Source organism: Vipera ursinii (genome assembly GCF_947247035.1).
Source record: "Vipera ursinii genome assembly, chromosome: 4".
Lineage (NCBI taxonomy): Eukaryota > Metazoa > Chordata > Lepidosauria > Squamata > Viperidae > Vipera > Vipera ursinii.
Genome location: NC_139514.1, coordinates 84,423,304 through 84,440,684, shown reverse-complemented (window position 1 = coordinate 84,440,684; position 17,381 = coordinate 84,423,304). Strand labels below are relative to the sequence as shown.

The window sequence follows — 17,381 nt, the reverse complement described above, 5'->3', positions numbered from 1 at the left end:
GTTTGCCAAAAATCTTATTGCAATCTTTGACAAAATGAGAAAATTAGTGGAATGCCGTGTATATAATTTATTTGGACATCAGTAGGGCATTTGATAAAGTAGACTACTACTCTCCACTTGATAAGACAGAAAAAGGATTATCTGAGGATTATCTGTATTATTCTACTATTATGATTAACAACAGCAGTTTTGTATTCAATTACTGTAGATTTATTTCTGGAACTTAATAGTATATTGTTTAGAAAGTATCCCTAGATAATTCTGTATTTTTATTGATACCATTTAAGCCACATAATAGGGAACAGATCAGATCCAGGGATTCATGAAATGTTTGTTAGGCTACAACCGCATCAGATGTATTTAAATCTCTTCTAACATTAATGTGATTATGCATATTTTATCTTATTTAAAGAATTGCTACAATACTAGATGTTAAGAGATACATTTCTTAGGCTTCTAAATTTGAGTCCAGCAATTACGCTTATATTAAGGTTTCTTTTTTGATAATGCTATTATCAATTTAGAGAGGCCAAAAACAGCCAATTGCTGGCTACGCAAGCTACTAACTAATCATAACCCAATGATGTAATATTCTATATGGAGCATAAGGAAAAAAGAAAGCTATGTGAGATTTAAATGAGCAATTCAAGAATGTGTACAAGCATATGTACAAACAATCATTCTGCTCAACCGCTGTATTCTGCCAATTAAAACAACAAATGAGAAAACTGATTAGGACAATATAAGAAATACTGCTACACTGAAAATGCACCAACACTCCATTTTTAGCACTCTGGTAACTTTAGACAGAATGCACACCAATATTACCTCCAGAACTTTAATCTAAAAGTGGATACAGATAGTCCTCAATTTACAACAGTTCATTTAATGACTTTCTAAGTTACATCACTGAAAAAGTGACTTATGACTGTTTTTCACACATTGCAGCATCTCTATGGTCATGTGATCAAAATTCAAAAATGTGGCAACTGCTCACATTTATGACTGTTACAGTGTCTCGGGGTCATGTGATCCCCTTTTGCAATCTTCGGACAAGCAAAGTCAATGGGGAGGCCAGATTCACTTAACAATCATGTTACTAAATTAACAACTTCAATGATTTACTTAACAACTTTGGCAAGAAAGGTTGTAAAATGGGGCAAAATTCACTTAACAACTGTCTTGCTTAGCAACAAAAATTTTGGGCTGAATTGTGGCAGTAAGTCGAGGACTACCTGTATTTTCATTGGCTATAGTTTGAACAAAAATAATTTGGGACATGATTCTTTAGGAGGGTCTCAAATCTATATAAATGTTATGGCAATCATAATTCTGTAGGATATTAATCACTTCCTGGATAGAAGTATATGAACCTTCTCTTATTAAATGTAATAAATCAGAGGGACAAAGATATATTAAGTCAAATGAGGCACATTCTCTAAATCAAATTTTTAAGCTTCAACAATCAGACTTCTCTGCATCCATCACCTGGAGAGAAAAGGAATAGTATATACAAATTGAGTCTTAGAATGCTTAGTAAACAAGACACTTTCATGGTCTAGAAACTTGCTGGTTCCATCTGCCTTCAGGGTAACCCTACTTATATAAACACTGGTATCTTATATTATAAACAGGTAGCATAAATCTCTGGAAAGATGTGGTGCCAAAAACTGATAATCTACTTGCACTGTTGACACTGATCTGGAAAAAGTAAACACTATGTATAAAGGATAAGTGACAATGCAAATGGTGTGTCAAGCCCCAAGAACCAAGAAGGGCATCTGGAGTTACCCTACAGCAGGTATGTCAAACTCGTGACATCATGTGACATATCAGAACTTTTTCCCCATTGCCGGCAATGGGGTGGGCACGTTTTCGGCGTGATGCATCTAGCCCGTGGGCCGGCAGTTTGACATGCCTGCCCTACAGCAATTTCCCTTATTGTTCCTCACCTAGAATTAAAAAACTTGCCAAACTAAAGCAACTGTTTGCATCATTATAAATATATTCTGGGAATAGTTAAGGATGACCCTTTTTAACCTTCCCAAAGGCCAAACTTTCAATGGCTTTACTGCCTCCTTGCCCTCTGGAATGTCGCCCCTCCCATCTGGGAATCCAAACTATATTCCACCACATGCCATAAGAAAATGGGAACCAAACTTTCAGAACCCAAGCTTTGACTTCTAATTTTCTTTCTCTCTCTCTCTCTGTTATTTTTATAACACTTAAACTTATATGGGTGGCCCAAAATAACCCATATAAATTTAAGTGTAGAAAACAAAGGAAAGTTATAATGAACTTTGAAATTAAACAGGCAGTACTTACAGTTATTGGTACATCTTTTGTTCCTGAATTTAACAAATGTAGATTTAAAATTTTTGGCAGATCTGTTGAGACATATAGAAGGCGCTGTAAGTGCTTTTAGTACCAAAATCAGAATTTAATTTTAGCTGTAAGATATTTATTTTGCTTTTCCAAGTTCAAGCATATTTAATTGTCCTAATTAGAAAATTGTAATCTTTAATTGTTAAACAGATTGTTTTAAATGATTCTTTTTTCTTTAACATAGTAATTAATATTTACCAAGAGTATAACTGCAGTTTGAAAAGTCAAATGCAAATCCTTTTCCCAATATATTTGAACAGGGAGTTATAACAAACTGAAAGCTTTTGTAGTCAATTACACGTCTTCAAATCTTTTAAAAATTAATAGTATAGCAATATTAATCAACAGCAACGAAATGCAACTGAAGCTTTAACTCACAGTGTAGAATCACAGAGTCATATGTCTAGAAGAGAACTTGAAGATTTTCCAGTCCAATCCCCTGCCCAAGGCAGGAAGTTATTGTTGATATATTCAAATATAGTGTACAGGCAGTCAAATGAATTTGTACATTCATCTGGAAATACTAATCTTAGTTTCACTTACTTAATTTTACTTTAATTATCTGTACTACAAAAACTTTTATGCATAACTAAATAAAACATGTATATAGATCTATCTATCTATCTATCTATCTATCTATCTATCTATCTATCTATCTATCTATCTATCTATGAGATGATTATTACATGCATAAAGTACAGAACAAAAATGATGCATTTATTCTATAATGATATTTTGTTTTTTTAGACTGCACAAGAAGCTTTAGAAAGCACTGGTTTGCACTAATGAGAGATATGTAATTGTGCCATTCTTATACTGGTTGTCCAGGGCTTGGTTCTTTTCTCCATGTGTTTAAGATCGGCATGAAAATGTTAAATACCATGTTTCCCCAAAAGTAAGGCCTACCCCGAAAATAAGCCTAGCCTGATTTTTGGAGGTGGGCCTAATATAAGCCCTACCCCCCCAAAATAAGCCATAGTTTTGGGGCGAGGCACACACCTAAAAATAAAGCTAGGGTGGGGGTGGGGGTAAGGAGCTGCCCCACGCATCCCGCACCCACTTATCTTGCAGCCAGGCCTCCTCTCGCCGGCCCACTTCTTCTGCGGCATCTTCTGCAGCCAGGCCTGCATTTCTCAGTCACAGGCCTTTCCAGAAGGCCACTGCAGCCGAGAACGGAGCTATAGATTTAACCCATACCTCAGTTATGCAAAATCTATGCCACGGGTTGGCAACCCACGGCTCCGAAGCCGCCGTCTCCTGCGGCTCCCAGCCGCCTGGTGCGCACGCACCTCTTCGAACGGGCAGTGGTGCGTGCGCACCTCTCCAAATGGAGAGTGGCACCACCCGTTCCGAGAGGTGCACGTGCACCTTTCCGAAGGGCGGAGGTGCACATGCACCTCTCCAAGCCGCCGCCGTCCCGTCCGGAGACCTGCCGCGTTCGTCAAACATTGACGAACATGGCAGCTGTGCAAACGGGATGGCGGCGGTTTGGAAAGTGCGCGCGCACCTCTCCAAGCCGCCGCCATCCAGAGACCTGCCGACGGACGGCGGTGGCTTGGGAGAGGTGCGTGCGCACTTGCCAAACCGCTGCCATCCCGTTTGCACAGCTGCCGCGTTCATCCATGTTTGACGAACGTGGCAGGTCTCCGGACGGCGGCGGCTTGGGAGAGGTGTGCGCGCACTCTCCAAACCGCCGCCATCCCATTTGCACAGCTGCCGCGTTCGTCCATGTTTGATGAACGTGGCAGGTCTCCGAACGGGACGGCGCGCACCTCTCCAAAGGGGAGACCCATCGCCGCACAGGTGCCTCCCATTTTGCGCATGCGCAAAATGTTTTTTGCGCATGCACGTGAGTGGACGCACACACGCGCACTTTTTGCGGCTCCCACTTTTTTGTTTGCGTGATGGAACCGGTTCTGAGTGGCTCTTTTCCTTTTTCCGGTTGCCGACCCCTGATCTATGCAGTCAAGAACTGAGCTATGGATTCAATCCATAGGTTGGTACTCAGCTGCATAGGCCTTCTGGAAAGGCCTGACTGCAAAATGCAGGCCAGAATGCAGCTGCAGAATGAAGTTGCTCCTTCAGCCAGAAGTGGACCAGCTGGGCGGGGCTGTCGGTGAGTAGAAATGATACCCCCTGAAAATAAGACCTGATGCCTCTTTTGAAGGCAAAAGATATACAGGACCCGGTCTTATTTTCAGGGAAGCATAGTACTTCAGTTACAACACCCTCAGATAGGAGATTAAGTAGCTGCTATTACATGATGTCTGGATGGGAGAAAACAACTGAAACTGACTCACAACAAGACTGAGTTGTTATCTCTCCAGAAGCAATCAGATTTGGAGAAGCCCCTTACACTAACCCTTGATTGCACTGTTTGAAAGAAGAAGCCCATGACATAAGAACTTATAGTTTCTGCTTTAACTGCTGGTGGAGAACATGACTAGGACAGCATTTTCCCAGCTTTAGTTGGTGCACAAATTTTACTATTTTGAAAGAGAGGCATTGAGGCCTTCATTATCTTGAGATTGAATTACTGCAGTAATTCATGCTAGCGAGCTAGGAGGCACTTCAACAGTGCTACATCTATAAACTGCACAAAATGCTGGTCCCTTTTCTCCAGGTATTTATAAGAGTCAAAACTCTGCTGCAGCTTTTTGTGTTCGTTTGTGTTCATTTTGGAACAGTCTGTTCCCCAGTTCAGATCCCACCCGCAACTTTTAGATTTTACTGGTAGCAATGTTGTGGTTGTTCCCCATTAAAGCTTTGGTCTTAATGTGACTGATGTGCTGCTTATTTAAAGATATGCTTTCTTTTAAATGATCATTTTTATAGTATTTAGAGGTGCCATCCCAAATGAGTGAAATCAGGCAGAATGTAAATTGTATAATTAAATCAATAATAATTATAAGAAATATTCAAATGTAGGATTTACCTTTTGTTCTTAAAGTACCAAAATCTAGCATTTCTGTTGATGAATAAATTCCTGGAGCTTTAAAAGAAAAAACAAAAACAAAATTAGTTTCTTTTCCACTGTAGAAGAGAAGTAAATGGAACTGATTATAAACTACATCACAAACCGGTTGTAACTTCTACTTCTACTGGAAGAATAATGAACTCTGTAGTATCTGAGGAATTTGTTTTTATTCGAATAAATGCTGTGTAATTATCTGCTTCTCTTGAAGAAAAACTTGCTCTCATTACTCCTTTAGTTTCATAGGGAGGGATTTCCTGTTGAATAGACAATAGTGGAAAATATGAGTCAAAGAAATTAAAGGTCCAGAAATCCATTTAGGATAATATTGACTATATTTTGATCTGTTGATTTTATATTTAATAGAAAGACACCATTAGTTATTATTATCACTATACAAAAATCATAACCATGCTTCTAATGACAATAATAAAGAAGCATAAAGAAGTTTCAATTTGTACTACAGGTAGGCTGCAACTTGCAACCATTCATTTAGTGAATGTTACAATGGCACTGAAAAAAGTGACTTATGCCCGGTTTTCACACTTATAACCATTGCAGCATCCCTATTATCATATGATCAAAATTTGGCAACTGGCATGTATTTATGAGAGTTGCATTGTCCTGGGGTTATGTGATCACCATCTGTAACCTTCCCAACTGGCTTCTGACAAGCAAAATCAGGAAGTCAGATTCACTTAACAACCGGATGGTTCACTTAACAACTGCCTTGCTTAGCAATGGAAATTTTGGACTAAATTGTGGTCATCAAAAGCAGATAATAACATCAATGAATTATCACTTACCCACAGTTTTTTTGTTCCTCCTTGTTGGCCAGATGGAAGCTCTAGATGAAGATCACCCCCACTTGAATACATTTCAACTACCTGAGAGAAAAGGCAAAAAAAGAGGGGGGGGAAAGGATAAGAACAAAAGGTGTTAAAAGTGTTAATAAAACTTGAATCCAAATTCAAACTAGAGGTCTCAAGGTGGCTACATGCTTGGATACAAAATTTATGACATAACTCTTTTAAAAATGTTCAATTTTGAAGTGAGAAATCAATAGTAATTACAGTGTTATAACAACAGTCTCCTGTTATTCTAAAGGATAAAAAAAATCAATTAATTCACAATTAGTTTGGTGAGAGTTCTATCTATATAATACAGGATTCTTCTTTTGCTTTGTAGTTAATTTCCAAGTTTAGCTTTGCAGACATCAAGAAATCCTAACCTTAGAAAGACTATGTAAGATTTGGGAATAGGAACATTAGAAGGACCTGTCAAATGTTCCTAAACCCTAGCAGCCTTCCATTATATCATGCCAGGAAAAAATAGGTTAGCTCATAGTAGGAGAGAATACTCTTCCATTTTTCCTACTCTGCCAGTTAATTGCCAGCAAAGCATTGGATCTGTCAGAATACCCTGATGTCAGAACACTAATGTAGAGATAATAACCCAGCCTGAAAATAAATAGATAAGATCAAATATTTCAAGAATTGCATGAAATATAGTTCTCAGATCATAATCATTTATATAGTGACTGAAGTTATGATGGTGCTGAAAAAAGTGATTTACAATCAGCTCTAGCACTTACAATCTTTGCAGGATTATCACAGTCATGACTGTGATTTAGGGCCTTGGCAAGTGTCATGCAATTATGACAGTGATAGCATTCTGAGTCACATCATCACCATTTGTGACCTTCTCAGCTGACGTCTGACAAGCAAAGACAATGGGGAAGCTGGAAGGAAGTTCCAAGTCATGGTCACATGATGTTTCGTTTAACAACCGCTTAACGAAAAAAAATCGGGTGTGCTCATATGATACTTCACTAATGAGTACACTGAATATTGATGTATGTTCCATCTCTTATTTTGGTCGTAAGTCAAAGACTACTTGCACGTAATATATTACAATTCTTTAATATACCTAGAAATATGAAAATGCTACTACTTGCCTGTAAAGGTTCACTATGGGGATTGTGTATATTTATTATAGGAGAAAAACTGCTGTTCACTGGAACTTTTGCTCCTATAAAAGGGCGCAGCCTGTAAGGGTTTGGTACTCCTACTCCAAACACCTGTTTAGGAAGAAAAAAAATTAGCTAACAATATGCTTATTTTATTTCTCCTAGCTTTAAAGTTAACCCAATTCTTAGCACTAAAGAAACTCCCACATCCGTTTCTGAATCTGAAGTTCATTATTGTAAGGTTTAAAGACCTCAGGCATTACTTAATTTGCTAATCATATAAAATTCAAGTATATTTTTTTTTCTGCCTTTCACCCTCAGCAGTAATGAGCTATTCTCTAATACCATCTAATGCAGTAATAGCAAAAATATTTGATTTGTTGATATTTTCTTATCTCCAGAATCCATAATTTAGAATATTGAAGTTATTAAATGATTATGCACACATATTTATATAAACTGAATTGTAAGACTTTTTGATAATTTCTTTTCATACATTGAAAGTTTCTTGAAAAACTTACTTTGACATTCAAATATCTTTCTTATATTTTTAATACCATTAGAATCATTAGTACCACAGAATGTTCAACAATAATTCACTACACTTCTTAAATCAAATTTTTATATTGATAAATGCACCAACTTTGCAAAGTTCAAAGAACATTTTGAGGATGCTATGTTGCATTGCATTGCACTGCATTACTGAGCATATTTCCAGCCTTTCTCATCTAATGTGTACCCTTAGGCAAAATAATTAGTTCAAAACCTCTAGACATTACCATGTTGGAATGTTTTTTCCCCATGAATAATTCTTATTCAAGAGAAGACTGATCACTAAGGAATCACAAATTAAAGTTTTCCAGTAGAATTCAATAAGAGAATGACCATAGTATTTCTTTCCTTTGAGGGCTATGTGTTCAGATGTAAGGGGGGGGGGAAAGTAATCTTCCCATACATACTGAACATTTGCTGATTGCTCACTGGGAATGATTGAGTAATTGCATAAGCAGAGACTATAAGAGGTACATAAAGTGGTAATTTTCCAGGGAACAAGCTTATTGAATGAGCAAACAGTTTAATAATGGACTTAGCAAGAATATTTAAGAAGGAGTCTCAACTATTTTTTTTCATCTAAGACTTTGTTTCTGAGAGCCTAAGAAGTGAACAACAAAATATTCTATGGGTAGTGCATTAGAAATAAAAGCATAAATAAATAGAAAACTTTAATTGTAAGTAGCACTGCTTCTGATATGTTTGCATTTCTACCCACCAACAATCTGGCATACACTTTTGGCAACTACAATGCTGTAACAGTGCTTGAAGGAAAAGTCACAGGATGGGAGCAATAAGCGGCTGCTTTAATTCATAATATAAAATGAAGATTTATCCAATTTAAAAAAAATGAGCCATTTCAAGATGACAGACAGAGGAATCAATTTATTTAATGAAGAACATGAACCAAAGGAGCAAGTTTCTGGACAAGAATGACTACCAAAAACAAGACATATTGGGGAGGGGAGAGACAACAATTTCTACAGCTATCAAGCTGTATTCTACAGCTTACAAAACAAACAGGCTTTGAATTATAGGGAAGAAAAAGATATACTGCAGAAAAGAACAAATAGTGGTGAATTTCTGAAGAAGACAGGCCTATAAAATGAATCCTGTATAACCTGGAGATGAAAATTCAGAAGTAAAATTAAAGGCCTATTCTTATATAGGATAGTACAAAAGTTGCTAAAATGGGATCTTTCACATCTCTTAATAAAACAAATAAGGAATACAAATTCAATATTCATAGACTTTGTTGTCTATCCTTCTGTACTAATAATTACTGGCAACAAACAAAACAAAATAGAATTCTGCCTTACATCTGGTGACATGACTCCTACGATTATATTGAAGAATACAATTTGTTCAAAAGGAACATAAGTAATGTTCCTACGTTAATAGAAAAGAAGAGGGACTTGAACTCCTAAAAGAATTTATTCCCAAGAGCATCTAGTTAATATAAAGGAAGGAATAAATAAATCCAGAACTGCTGTTGTTTATTTCACCCACCTAAACAAGCAGAAGGCATGCATGATACTTTCCAAAAAGACATAAAGTATTACTGGTGGATGGCTATAATTATTTTGATATCTACAAGGAGGAAATCCAGCCAAACCTCAGCTTTCCAAGAAATATATTCAAAGAGTGCATATCAATGTATCCTTATAAAACTGGAGGGAAGTATCAAGTACGAATACATAGTCTTGGGGACTATATTCTTCAACATTTTTATTAGTGACTTGGACGAAGACATAAGAGAATGCATATTAAATCTACAGAAGAGAATCCAGAGTAGTCCAGCTAATATCCTAAAATAAACTCAAAGCAATTCTGATGGGCCTCAAGTTGAGCTGAAAATAAAATAAAACTCAAGAGAAACAAATTCAAAATTTTTCACTTGGGAAACAGAAATCAGGTGCCCAGAATGAGAGATAATATACATGTAATAATTCTTATCAAAAGCCTGTAGAATGGTTAACCAATCGAAAAATGTTTAACATTATAATGTGGCTGCAAAATAAAAGAGAAAAAAAGTTGTGTAAGAGTGCATCAATGGACATACTTTTCTGAATTATAGGAAATAATTATTTTACTTTATTCTGCTTTAGTCAGTCAGTAGGGTATTCAGTTCTACTTTAGGAAAGATTCAAAACACAACTGATCCACACATGGAAAATGAGGGTGACATCTTTCAAGTTAGATAGTGAAATCAATTCCCAGGAAAATAGGAACTCCCATTCATTGGAGTTCATCTAACCCATTCAAGAAAAGCCTAAGCAGCAACTTGTCAAAGTTGCTTTACTTTGATATGAGTACTAAGCAAATGGTTTCAACTCTCTGACCAAAATGCCTGCTTCCTAGACTGCAATTCTATGAACAGGACTTCAAATAATATAAACTGTTGCTAGTTTCAACTGTACAATGTTATCTTAATGTACACTGTAGTAGAAAGCAATGTCACACTGTTCTTACCTGGTAAGTAAATACCCCATGATTAGATGTGTTAATAAATAATGTGTTTTCTACATTTCCAACAACTCTTGCAAGAAAAACTACATCAAATGATGTATTTCCTCCTGGGATAATTTTCTGAAAAAGAAAAAAAAGCCAGAACATATGCCATGCTGCTGATTCAAAAGCACAGTGTATGTAAATAAATAAATTAAATATGCAAAAGAAGAATTGATGTATGAAAGCTATCGGTTAAAATCCTCCGACTAGGAATGAAAAAATCCAGATTGAAGTCCACCTTTAGTCATGGAAGTTTACTGGATGACTTTGGACCAATCGCTTTTCTCATCCCACTCTACTTCAAGTATTATTGTGCAGAAAAACAGAAGAACAAAGTGCAATGCAGCACATCTTAGATCCTGAGAGGAAAAAACCAGAATAGAAATCTAACAAAAAAATAATGAATCATTTATTTGTCTTTCTCAATTATCAGAATTAGAACTACAGTAGCATAATAAAATAAAATAGAAGGGACGCGGTGGCTCAGTGGGTTAGGACACTGAACTTGTTGATCAGAAGGTCGGCAGTTTGGCGGGTCGAATCCTGAGTGCCGCGTAACAGAGTGAGCGCGTTACTCGTCCCAGCTTCTGCCAACCTAGCAGTTTGAAAGCACGTAAAAATGCAAGTAGAAAAATAGGGACCACTACAGTAGGAAGGTAACAGTGTTCTGTGCGCCTTTGGCGTCTAGTCATGCCGGCCACATGACCATGGAGATGTCCTTGGACAAGCGCTGGCTCTTCAGCTTTGAAATGGAGATGAGCACCAGCCCCTAGAGTTGGAAACGACTAGCACGCATGTGCGGGGGAACCTTTACCTTTAGCATAATAAAGCTGAAGTCATTAAGTTTCTCCTTTGCATTATTTAATAAATTTGCAAATGCAATCTCTGGAGAAATTGATCTCTCATTTTTACTGAATTTTACAAAATGGGATTTTGTTTAAAAAGTACCGTTTGTTATGATAGTGTAAAAAGATTTCACAATAATAGCAACTTCATAAAACAAAGCTTGCTCACCCTATTTTGAAAAAAAGAAGCATGAAAGTGTGATGTTGTTGCAGATATTGAAACTAATATAATAGTCTCTTCTGAACTGGGATTATGCAAGTAAACTTTTTCCATTTTTGGCATCCCAACTGGCCTGTATAAAAAGAAAGACCAGAAAAAGCATTTAGAATCGTTTATCTATTATCTTACCACAGAATATTTATATTTGCAGGTCATAACATATTTTGATACATCATGAAGAAAAAATCTGGTATACATGGTATCAGTAAGAATATCTGTCTTATTTGTTTTTATAGGTGGTATAGTATTAAGTTAAAAAAACAAAGAAATGCAAATAGTAATGTCATCGTACAAGCAGTATTTAACTTTTTGTCTAAAGCAAACAAGTCACATAATGTAGCAACACTGAATGGCATATTAAAGAATTACTAACATATGAAAGAAATAAAAATGAAGTTTTCACATGAGAGACCTTTACACAAAGGGAATTATATCAATAAATCAATGCTTAAGCTATTCCCTAATAATCATATGTTATCACTATGCTATTTCCACAATGTGATTTACTACAGTAAAAATAAGATTATAAAAGTTGGCATTTATATTAAGGACTATAAATAATCTTATTTATAAAATTGTTGGCATGCTGCTTTGAAGCTTCAGTTGAGAATGGAGTCAATTAATATTCCAGTTAAATATTATTTCTTCCATTAGTAATTAAGAGAATGTCTCTAAAGTACTGATGCATTTTTATTCTGAAAAAAATACAGCACTGCAATTACAATTCTTAAAGACAAGTTTCTAAGGTTCATGTTTAGGGTTAGGGACAGTCTTGGGAACTGTCAGCCCTTTGAAGTAAGCCAGGTCAGAAAACAGATTCCAAAAGTAATACAACAATTCTTTTTTATTGATGTAGGCTACCATAACAGAAATTTGAAAGCCATTTAACAGCATCTCTCTTTCTTCCCTCTCATACTCAACAGAGTTAAGGTGGAACTAGCTTGAGTTCCAATGTTTTCTTTCTGGCCTGGGCTTAAATCATGTTTTGCGAACTAGGGTCACATGGTATCTCCAAGGTAACCTTGGTTTTTCTTAAATAAAAACTAAACCAAAAGCAGTAGAAAGTGATGAACAATATTAATTTAGTTAACATTAATATTCAATAGCTATTCACAGTTTGGTTATTACGCAATCTTGTTTTCAAGCAATTAACTGTGATGAATACCTTCACTGAAATAACAAACTTCATTTGTTCACCCATCCCCTGGGTCCTCAGGTTTACTGGCATAACCAGAGGGATCTTCCGAAGCTCAGAAATGATGAGGTTGACCTCACCTTGGGGGGGGGGAGAAAAGGCTCACTACCTGAGGCCTTCCAGATATAGCTCCCCAGATGAGAGAACCTAAAACATTCCCACTTTGTTGTATCTAGTGGGATGGGAAGATGAAACTGGTGAGGGGTAATCCCTCAAATAACCTGATCCAATGCCATATAGGGCTTTAAAGTTCAACACCAGCACCTTGAACTGGACCTGGAAACAAACTGATAAATCAATGCAACCAACTTACAAAACATTTATACAGTCACATCTTGTGCACCAACTGCAACCCTCTGTGGATCAGGAAATCCTGTTCACAGCCAATCACTTAGTCCAGGGCTTTTCAACCAGTGGTACAGGTACCACCTGTGGTACATTGGTACTTGGCAGGTGGTACGCGACCATCCTAGAAAAGTGGTAGCGGGGGAGGGGAATGACCTGAACTGGTGGCAGCACCACACAAGCCTGAGCGAGAGACGGCTGGAGCTGCAGGGCTGTCAGGGCTCAGTGGAAGTGCCAGGATCAGCGCCAGGCTCCAGCTGGAGGTCGGTGCTGATCCCGGCACTTCTGCTGAGCCCAGAACAAACGCCAATCAGCTGGAATGTTGTAGCATCGCCAGGGTCTTGTGATTTACATTCAGATGTTTGGCAACTGATTCATATTTATGACAGTCACAGTCTCAGGGTCATGTGAAGTGACCAAAACCTGCTGCAAACACCCAGCAGAGGGGGGGGGGAATAAAAACCAAACACCCACCCCACCCCACCCCCACTGCCAATCCTCAACAGAAATGCTCACAACAATGAAAACCTAGGACAGGAGGAAGAGTGCCGCCGGGCAGGCAGGCAGGTGTCTTGTTCGGCTGTGGCTTGGTGGGAACTTTTTTCAGTACCATTGTAACTTCAAACAGTCACTAAGCGAACTGTTGTAAGTTGAGGACTACCCGTACTTATCACTTTTTTCCTTTTTTGGGGGGGTCATCAAGTTTTTGACACCTTGCTAGGCGACTGGTGGTACTCGGATGTTGCCATATCCTAAAAGTGGTACAATGGGTGAAAAAGATGAAAAGCCCTGACTTAGTCACCTCCTTCACAGATTACTGTAAGCTCTTGATGAAAATAACCTTGGAAAATATTCAGACGCTACAAAGCAAGCCTGGACATTGAGGGTTTACCCACTGCTTTGGGAGCTGCAATGATTGCCAGTAGGCTTCTGGATGTAATTCAAAGTGCCAGTTGCCACCTTTAAGACCATATATGGCTGTGGAATAGATTATCTGGGGGCATTTTCTCCATTATCCATCTAATGCTGGAGACTATCTAATCAGGTTGAATAGGGTCAATTACTTCCAGTTCTTGTATATACAAGAATGACATCTGCCCTGGGCCTCAGTATTTTCCCCCTATCTTGGAATTACCTTCCCTATAGAGAACAATCTACCTATCTCCTTTTGGGCCTCAGGACAGTAGTCATGACTGAGTATTTCATCAAGTGCAGAAAAACAGAATGGTATGGTTGAAGATTTGAACAGTTGTATGCTGTTGTACATTGTGTGTTTGTGTACTATTTTAATATTGCATTTGGTTTATCTTATGGATTTATTATTTCAGATGTTTTTTCCTACTAGATGCTGCTGCCCAGATACTGTCCAGAATTGGGTGGTATGCAAATAAAGGAAAGGAGTCTGCTAGTCGTAAATAGGGAGAGGCGCTCTCCGTTTCAAGGGCCATGAGCCAGTGCTGTCCAAAGACATTTCTGTGGTCATGTGGCCAGCATGATATCATGGAGTGTTGTTTCCTCCCTATCATAATGATACTTATTCATCTACTCATATTTGCATGCTTTTGAACTGCTAGGTGGGCAGGAGGTAGGTGAAGATGGGAGCTCACCCCGTCATGTGATATAAAGTGCTCATGCAAATAAAGTAACTATATTGTATAAATAAATAATTAGTAGTTTTAACTTTTGGGCTTAAATTTAATTAATTGTTTTAAATTTATTTTAACTTTTGTATTGTATGGTTTTAATTGCCCTGTAAACCGCCCTGAGTCCTACGGGAATAGGGCGGTATATAAGTCAAATAAATAAATAAATTACTTAACATAATTCTTTCCTTATTTCCTTATTTAATTAGGGCTTTCATTGGTTCATTTGAGTTGCTGCTATAGAAATTTCTCACATTCAGAAAGCCAGAGTTGCTACCTGCACATTGCTTTTAGAGCAATTGACTTAAATAAAATATTCAGCATGTGTCTTTACCCAACATTATGAACTAGAAAATACTACAAACATGTATAAGTGAATAAGCTGTTCAACCAGAGAATAAGGGTAATGATATACTTGTGGCAGGTGTTTAATATTAGGGAAGAAAAGAATCTTGAATTTTATTTCAACTTATTTCAATTTTGTAACAGCTCAACACAGTACTCAGACCTTTTCTACCTTCCTATGAAGAACTAACAAAACAGATTCCATACCTCCATCACAAATTTCAGAATATAATTTTGTTTCAATTATGCTTTTGTGAAAGTACAATTGTGAATTGTGAAGACTGAAGGACAGTCAATATTCTTCTGATTTTACATCTGTGCTAAACACTTGTCTACGTTATACACCATACATTTAGGAATTCAAGAGCTAGAATGAAGGAAGTCAAATCCATGCATGAACTGTCTTCATTTAGTTTTAAAACTGCCAGATCATTGCAGGACAGACAGCTCTATAAAAATATGTTTCTTTAATTATAGCAAATATCTACAGTCAATCTATGTTCCTAGCTATAGTGTTTATTGATGATAAAAAAGATAAGAAAAATGGCGAACATAAATAACTTCTTCCTGCCTGCTACTAAATAGGTTTACTTCTGCTTTTAAATCCTCTGTCAAAAACTTAGAATTCAGGGATTGTAACATGATATAATCCTTCTATATTCCGATTTCTTCTTCATTCAGGTTGCCAAATACAAATATATTCACTACAGATGGCATTGGTGCTGAAACTGCAAAATTTTTCAAAAGGACTAGTTACTCTCAGTGTAATGCAGCTTACAGGATATTGTTGTGGTAATATGAAGAGATATCTCCATGTAAGCCATTTTGCATTTTTATAAAAATATGGAACTTAAATCTAATGAACAAATAAATAAACCATTTGCTTAAGTAGGATTCAAATACGTACATATCATTTGAAGTGCTAAGCAGCAATCCTGGATATCTGACATCAAGTTATTATCATTGTCGCTCTTTTAACATTACTGCTGCTACTACTACTGTTTGATTTATTATCTGCTTTTATTTTATGCAACTTAAAATGTGCACATAATGCTTCCTTCTCCAATTTTCTCTACAAGAGAAAAATTAGGTTAGGCTGGCCCAAAGTCACCAAGTTGACCTTTATGCCAAAGGAAGAGTTAGGTATCATGGCTTCCTGGCTTATAGTTAAAGCATCTTAACACTTTACCTTTATATAACTCCTGATTTATTTCAGGTCTTGTATTCAAGGGATGCAAAAATGGCAGCTGTTGTTTTGCACATGTACACAATGTGCGATTTGACATAATGAAAAATAAGCTTATGCAATAGTTTCTGGAACTGAATCCTTGTACAATTTGGTCTCTACCTGTATAGTGTTTTTTTTTCTGAAGGCATTGTTTAGTATATTAACTAAAATATTCCCAACTTACTGTTCATGAAAATCCAGCATTGGTGGTTCAAACCGAATAGGTCTGCAACTTCCTCGATACATAGATACACTGTTACACAAAAAGAAAAGGCACTCAATTTTAACTTATGCTCAAATATATAGGTAAAGACTTATAACCTAACAATAACTAAAAATTCTATCTTTATAATTGAGTCATTTTTTACATAAAAAACATATGTATCTTTTTCCTACACATACAGGCAATGTCTTGGACCATACAGAACACTTTAAGACAACTTACATTCAGAAATCTGGCTGAAAAAAAGGCTATGCCTTGCATTATGGAAGAACTTTTTTATTTTAATATTTGGGAAGCAGCATGCAATGCACTGAAGCAACCACCGATTTGCCAAATTTCAACTCCATTGGCCCCAGATTTTGGATGTATTCTGTAAATTAGCCCATTTGAGGTACAATGGTTCAAAAATCATTGCCCTATGATGCACTCTCTCACCCAGTTAGATTATAGATAATGAGTGTTTTAGTAGTATACAGATTACAGATAATTTAAGATCTTACTTATAATAAAATATGTTGCATTAATGGTACCAACGTGGGCCTTTTAGTAATCAGTGCTCAAAGAAAAGAAAATCTTTCCTATCATTTTGGGAAAAAGAATGGTTACTTTTCACCTCCAGATAGCTTTGGATGACAAAGATTATTTAGATCAATTTTAGGTTAGCTAATATCCTGATTTAGAGATGGAAATAGCCTTGGTTGGATTTCTAATTACAGACATAAAAGGAACAGAGTTCTTTCAGTGGCTATTATTAACTATGATATCCAACTGGGTCAACTTGTCACAGTAGTATTTCGGGGTAGTAAATCACTCCTGGAATGTGCAGGAATGTTCATGAATATAAAGCTGAGACACTATACCAATGATATTTGTTCTTTAAGGTAAAATGTTTCCATTCATAATTTCCTACCATCCTTTAACATTCATATGAAATACGTGAAAAAAC

The 17,381-nt window shown here is 36.8% G+C and overlaps 1 protein-coding gene across 3 annotated transcripts in view; it reads right to left on the bottom strand.

Moving 5' to 3' along the window:
* The window catches only part of TMEM131 (transmembrane protein 131), a 165,594-nt gene that overhangs the window by 77,903 nt on the left and 70,310 nt on the right, over nt 1-17,381 (bottom strand). For all 3 annotated transcript variants that reach the window (XM_083361487.1, XM_083361485.1, XM_083361486.1), the window contains exons 4-11: nt 16,397-16,465; nt 11,406-11,529; nt 10,353-10,469; nt 7,313-7,439; nt 6,166-6,242; nt 5,466-5,616; nt 5,321-5,377; nt 2,326-2,387 (exon numbers count right to left, since the gene is read on the bottom strand). In XM_083361487.1, coding sequence (XP_083217613.1) covers nt 2,326-2,387; nt 5,321-5,377; nt 5,466-5,616; nt 6,166-6,242; nt 7,313-7,439; nt 10,353-10,469; nt 11,406-11,529; nt 16,397-16,465 — 784 coding nt within the window. The remainder of the gene's footprint in view (nt 1-2,325; nt 2,388-5,320; nt 5,378-5,465; nt 5,617-6,165; nt 6,243-7,312; nt 7,440-10,352; nt 10,470-11,405; nt 11,530-16,396; nt 16,466-17,381) is intronic.